The following is a 7,327-nucleotide window of genomic DNA, read 5'->3' as shown; positions in this document are numbered from 1 at the left end:
TGTCTGTAATTTTATTAATTTTAAGTTTCAGTTCAATTTTAAGTATTTTAGTACATAAAGCTAAACGAAAATGAGGTTTTATTTATTTTCAAGTAACAAAAGTTGTTTTATGGTTTCAGTAATAAAAATGGTTAATGGTTTATGGTTATTTAGTTTTAATGTCAGTAACAATGGTGGGAACTAACTGATTTTAAATACTCTCATCGAGCAATTTCAGAGATTTCCAATTAAGTCATTTGCATGCAAAATGTGGGTAATTGGTACAAATCAAGGTGTGACGCTCAGGTTGGGTTAATGTTAATAAATCAATGCATATTGTGCATTTAAACTCACTGGTTTATGTTACCGAGAGGATTTGTCTTTAAAGGTTTGTGATGCAGCCCGTCACACATCAGCTTTAGCACCTGCAACACGGCAATTTACAGCTCTTAGTTTCAGGCCACTAATTAAAGCTCATTTCGGCGAGTTTTCATTGTTTCCCTGCGGCCTCACGCGTAATCCTCGCGCGTCATTGTAAATTAGAGGGTAAACTCGCATGCTTGATTGCTTCTTGCGCCATTCTCACACACTTTGAAGCAGGGATGGTTTTCTTCCGGTGCTCCTTCGACTAGTTTTTCACTGACTCATTAACTGCTTATCTTTTGCAATGGCTGCTAAAAGAATTCCTTGAGTTTTTATCTCCGAGGGAATGGCTGGCGTTTGACGTCACGCGTGCGCTTACGGTCCTTCCCCGGGCGTTCGGGCAACCAGGGCTTCCCTCGCTCAACCCGCGTTGCCAGGCGACAGGATTCCGTGTTGAAACAAAACACCGGGGGTTCCGTGCGACGATCCCTTTGTGTGACCCGGTGAACGCCACGCTGTCCGACCTGCTGAAACGACGCTAATCTGTTCCAGTTTCATAACAGGATGAAATTACAGTCACTAAAAGTCATTCACAGGACGCTTTATTACCCCGTGGGTTTATCATATTCAGCCCCTCTGACACGTACAAAAGCTGCTGACCTATTTACATTTTATGAGCTGCGGAAATGAAGTTAAACTGAAGGAGTTGTGCAGTAAGGCTTTTAGGCTAAATGCACCTGTTTTGGAAACTAAGCACCATAACAAATGGGAATCTGATAGCGAGAGGCCCAAAAGTATGAGACCACTAGTGAAAATATTTTGCATTTTTAATGAAATGCGATGTTTTCAATACCACATTAGACGACCGAAAAAGTTGGATTTATTTAATTATTTATTTATCTGAAAGTTTAATATATATATCTTACCCAATTCAAAATTTAGTTTTCTTTTAAAAGTATATATAAATTAAAATGCTTTGCATATTTTAAGCATGAATTGAATTTTTCTGAGGTTTATGCTTAACAACGTTTAGTTATTATTAAATTACATTTTTTAATTATTTAAAAGAAAACATAAAATTGGTTTCAATTAGGTCTGTTTTTATTATATATACACATGTATAGCAAAAGTACAGATTTAAAAAATGCTGAAAAATAGAAGACATTTTATTTATTTATTTATTTATTTAGCATATGCACATTATTTAATCTTGAGCATCCATTGTTTAAAAAACATTATTTATTATTAATTACATTATTATTTAATCAATTAGGTATGTTTTTAATTAATTAATTAATAAAATTATATATGTATATGTATACATACACTACCGTTCAAAAGTTTGGGGTCATTACATTTTTATTGTTTCTTTTTTTTATATATATATATAAGAAATTAATACTTTTATTCACCAAGGATGTATTAAGTTAATAATTAAAAGTTTATTGAAAGTTAATAATAAATAATTTACATTGTTATAAAATATTTATATTTTGAATAAACACTGTACTTTTTAAACTTGTTATTCATGAAAGAATCCTAAAAAAAAAAAAAAAAAAAAAAAAAAAAAAAAATCACAGGTTCCAAAAAATATTTGGCAGCACAACTGTTGATATTATCCAACATTGATCATTCTAATAATAAATCCGCATATTAGAATGATTTCTGAAGGATCATGTGACACTTAAGACTGGAGTAACAGCTGATAAAAATTCAGCTTTTCATCACAGGAATAAATTCTATTTTAAAGTATGTTAAAATAAAAAACATTATTTTATATTGTAAAAACATTTTGCAATATTACTATTTCTATATTTCTATATTTTCTATATTTTTAATCAAATAAATGCAGCCTTGATGAGCATAAGAGACTTCTTTAAAGACTATTACAAGTCTTACTGACCCCAAACTTTTGAACGGTAGTGTATGTATATATATATATATATATATATATATATATATATATACATTTAGCAAAAATGCAGATTTTACTAAAAAAAAAATAGTGAAGACATTTTCCTCTATTTTAGCATTAATATTTAGAATATTATTTAGCATTTGATCTTGCTTTGAGCATCAAGTAAACTTCTGGGGTTTATTAAAACAAGTATATATTTTTTTTAAAATAGCCCTACTTTGTATATTTTAAGCATGAATAAACTTTACTGAGGTTTATGCTTAAAAAAACATTAGTTATTATTAATTACATTATTATTAAAAAGCATACAGAAAATAATTTTTAATTAGGTGTTAAAAAAAAAATATATATATATATATATATATATATATATATATGACAGATTTAAAAATAGTGAAGACATTCTTATTTATTTTAGCATTATTACAGACATTTCTTATCTTACTATCATATGCAGTTTTGCTTCTCAAGTAAATATTTTAATATATTGGAAAACAAACCAAAAAATACTGATTAGAAATATAGAAAAAGATGTGGAAAAAAAGAAATGTATTTATTTACTCAAATCTGAAATATTATTTTCAGATTTGTTATCTAATTATTATCTGAAATATAGTTTCATATAATTAGCTGTGTGCTAATTTGTCACTAAAACAATGTTTTTCTGCAAACATTCATTTTTTATTTTAATATTAATTATGAACAATCATTTGCATGATCATGTTCTCCAGATTTGAGATCCAAAGAAAGAGAACAGAAAGTCTGACCATTTGTACAAAAAACTCATTTGATTAGTTACAAAAATGGAGCAGAATCTGAAATATTTTTGCTTTATTTATTCCCATTTTAAAAAATACAATAGACTAGTCTCAGACTTTTGGACCTCAGTTTATATATGTCACGTGAATTTTGAGTTAACATGGTCTTTTTCTTTCTCTTCTCTTTGCAAAAATCCCACAGTCTTTGCCAAACATCACAAAGGAGAAGGTGCCAGGAACGGTTCCGGTCAGTGATTCAGTCGTCATTCAGGGTTGAAGCTACGCTCCATCCAGCCGTTTTGACATTCTTGTGGTTTGGTGTTTGCGTATGCTGTGAGAACCTGCTCTCAGGTATGTGATCGCTATGAATGGAAGCTCTAGAAGTGAATGCACGCTGTGGAAGTGTGTGCTACCTGTTTGCTTTCAAAAGCTTTTGTCCTTTCAACTCCCACACAGACCTGATGAACAAGAGGACAAGTGCGTTTTTTTTGTCCAAAACACCAAACAGTAACCATAACAAATGCATTTGTTCATAAAAGCTGGAAATAGTACTTTAAAATAACTGTAAAACACTGTATACCAAGAGTAAACATTCCTATAGTTTATCAGGATGATCAAAAATTTGACCAAAACTACAGTAAAAACAGTGCAATATTATTACAGTTTTAACAATTGTTTTCTAAGTGAATATATAGTCAAATGTAATTTATTCCTGTGATGCACAGCTGAATTTTCAGCATCATTACTTCAGTCTTAAATGTCACATGATCCTTTAGAAATCTTTTTAATATGCTGATATGCTGCGTAGGGAACATTACTGATTATTACAAATGTTGAAAACAGTTGTGCTTCCCAATATTTTTGTGGAAATGTGATACATTTTGTTTTTTAGGATTTACAGATGAATAGAAAATTCAAAAGAACAGCATTTATTTGAATTTTTTAAACTTCCAAATTTGAAAATTTGAAACTTTTGTAACATTAAATGTCTTTACCGTTACTTTTGATCAACTTAATGCATATTTGACGAACAGTAGGTATATAGAAAGCGTAAGTGATCATCATGTTTATGAAATAAGCAATTTTAATAAGCAATTTCTAAAGCGACACTCCACTTTTCTGGACTAACCGAAACTCTGTGATTCCGTGACTTATCTGGGAACTAAATTCCGCCTCCACAGTAGGGAATGTTTCTCAGAACAATACAACTAAGCCTTTAGGATGCCAAGACAAATTAATGTTAAAATGTGGGCGTAATGATGAAAATGCTAACCAACATATGTCTGATTATCCTTAAATAATCTTTCAAAGCTTTTGCTTCTCAGTCTTGTACAACTGAACCAACACTGAGGGTAATCGCACCACAGGAATAAAATAAACAATTATTAATTGAAATAAAAATAAGAATGTTTTTGCATTAGACGTGTGGGTCATGCAGGTGGAGTCATGCTTATTGGCATGAGAACTACTGCATGAAAATAAGACAATAGCATCCGAATGAAAGGGCAAGTACAGTCAAAGGACTGGTGCATTACTGTCCTATGGCCGTTACAGGGCTTCATCAACCAAAACTGACAAGTCAAACTACCTGAGATGTTTAACGGACTAACAGACTTAAATTAGCCTCTTCTGCTCACCAAGCCTGCATTTATTTGATTCAAAGTACAGCAAAAACTGTACAAATTTTTAAATGTATTTTACTACTTAAAATCTGTTTTTTATTTGAATATATTTTAAAATGTATTTGATCAAATTTTCAACATCATTACTCCAGTCACATGATCCTTCAGAAATCATTCCAATATGCTGATTTGCTGTTCAAGAAACATTTATTATTATCAAAAATTTAGTCAAGTACATTTTTTCAGGATTCTTTGATGAATAAAAAGAGCCAAAGATCAGCATTTATCTGAAATAAAAAAGCTTTTGTAACATTATACACTATACCATTCAAAAGCTATTTATTTATTTATTTATTTATTTTTGGAAAGAAATTATAGAAATTAATACTTTTATTTAGCCAGGATGCTTTAAATTGATCAAAAGTGATAATAAAGACATTTATAATATTAGAAAGGAATTCTATTTCAGATAAATGCTGTTCTTATGAACTTTATATTCATCAAAAAACCTAAAAAAAACAAATTCTACTCAGCTGTTTTCAGCATAATAGTTTTTTGAGCAACAAATCAGAATATTAGAATGATTTCTGAAGGATCGTGTGACTGGAGTAATGATGCTAAAAATTCAGTTTTGTAATAACAGGAATAAATTACATTTTTAAAATATATTCAAATAGAATACAAGTTATTTTAAATAGTAAAAATATCATTTTACTGTTTTTTAGCATCATTACTCCAGTCTTCAGTGTCACATCCTTCAGAAATCATATTTCCCTAATATGCCGATTTGCTGTTCAAGAAAGATTTAGTATTATTATCATCAATATTTAAAACAGTTGAGCATATTTTTTTTTCAGGATACTGTGATGAATAAAAAGAGAAGGAGGGGGGGAATTATAGAAATTAATATTTTTAATATAGCAAGGATGATGTAAATTGATCACAAGTGATGATAAAAACAAAAAAAATCTACTCGGCTGTTTTCAACATCATAATGGTTTTTTGAGCAGCAAATCAGATTAGAATGATTTCCGAGGGATCGTGTGACTGGAGTAATGATGCTATAAATTCAGCTTTGAAATCACAGAAATAAATTAAATTTTAAAATACATTCAAATAGAAAACAGTTATTTTAAATAGTAAAAATATTTCAAAATTTTACTGTTTTTGCTTTACTCCGGATCAAATAAATGCAGGCTTGGTGAGCAGAAGAGACTTCTTAAAAAACATTAAAAATCTTACTGTTTGACTGGTAGCGTTTATGACATTTAACAGCAATAAGTGAGAGTCAGATCTGTTTTCTAAACAGGTACTTTATTGACGTTTGACGTGTACAGAGAGGTGAATTATCTGATACAGGAGATACAGGAACATTTCGAGAGGAATGCAATTCTGTCACATTTCAGCCGGACTGCATGCAGTACCATAGTAAACATGGTACTGCACATTCCGACCTTTAAAGGCAAATGTAATCAGACACACCGACAAAGCAATAAAAAAAAACAAACAAACAAACAAACAAAGTGGCACCACGGTTGACTTTAGATTTCAGTTGTGTGTTGAACAGTTTCAGTCGAGTGTAATTCTGCATTTTAGCAGTGTAGTAAACTCATGAGGTACTGTGAACAGATCCCAGAGCAGCCAATAATACTGAATTACAACATACTATAAATAAACTATAAAATAAAATAAGAGTCAGTATGCAGGAATGACCTAAAAAACCCCCAAAAAAACACTGAATGTCAGAAAACAATATTTGAGGACATTCCTGATGGGAAATACTGAATGAAATCATGACCTAGCAATATAAAAGCTTGATTCATTTGACCTTTCGCGACTTGATAACGTAACAAACGAACACTGTAATGTGCAGCTTACTATCGCTGTGATTTTACAGATTCATCTAGTAAATAACTGCAAATGAACGGCTCCGTTCTAAACATGAAGTTTACAGTATGAAAACATCTGAAATGTGACGCGTATGAACACTTCCTCCGTTGAGATGTGACGTGGTACTATTGGTTAAAGACTGCGCTGCGTTTTCATGAAACGTGAAGGAACATGACTCCCGTTTACAAACAGACACCGAACACACACACACATCTGCAGTATCTGAATAAAAGGTGTGGAATGGGCATGAAATGATTCAATACAAACGAATCAGCGTTTATGTGTTCTTGAGGAATAACGAACGAATCTTTTAAATACTCTCAAGCACGTCAGACTCAAATTTCAACACAAAATCAAAAGAATCAATGAGAATTTGAAGGGAATGTGATTATTTATGACAATACATAGAAATATCTTAACGATTCAAAAGTAATGATTCATTTGATTCTTCTAAGTAAAGATCATATGATTCTTATGTTCTGGACAGTTTCCTAAGATTCAATATGGGAAGATTTGGACAAAACCTAAGTAACACGGTATGAAAGATTCAATTCCAGTCCGTAAATGTAAGATCTAAGCTGTATTTGTCTGAAATGATTCAAAGCACTAGTGTGTTGTGAATACTGCAGATGAGTGCGGAGCCTCTACATACAGCAGAAAGAGAGACAGACAGAGACGCTTCCTTGACTCGTGATGCTCTGGAGTAATTCTTCACGTTTACTGTGTCCGCAGCTGATAGTCTGCAAACAAAGAAGGAAATGAGCGACATTTAATTAAATGCACAGAATGACAGGAAA

The 7,327-nt window shown here is 31.3% G+C and overlaps 1 protein-coding gene across 1 annotated transcript in view; it reads right to left on the bottom strand.

Moving 5' to 3' along the window:
• Positions 1-5,935: 5,935 nt before the first annotated feature.
• Positions 5,936-7,327, bottom strand: part of ap1m1 (adaptor related protein complex 1 subunit mu 1) — a 23,171-nt gene continuing 21,779 nt past the window's right edge. The window contains exon 12 of the mRNA XM_051137409.1: positions 5,936-7,270. Within this exon, the coding sequence (XP_050993366.1) occupies positions 7,248-7,270 (23 nt within the window). The 3' untranslated portion in view covers positions 5,936-7,247. The remainder of the gene's footprint in view (positions 7,271-7,327) is intronic.

This window comes from Labeo rohita, chromosome 2, assembly GCF_022985175.1.
Source record: "Labeo rohita strain BAU-BD-2019 chromosome 2, IGBB_LRoh.1.0, whole genome shotgun sequence".
In the NCBI taxonomy this organism is placed as follows: Eukaryota; Metazoa; Chordata; class Actinopteri; order Cypriniformes; family Cyprinidae; genus Labeo; species Labeo rohita.
The sequence above is the reverse complement of the archived record's forward strand: the minus strand, read 5'-3'. Positions and strand labels throughout refer to the sequence as shown.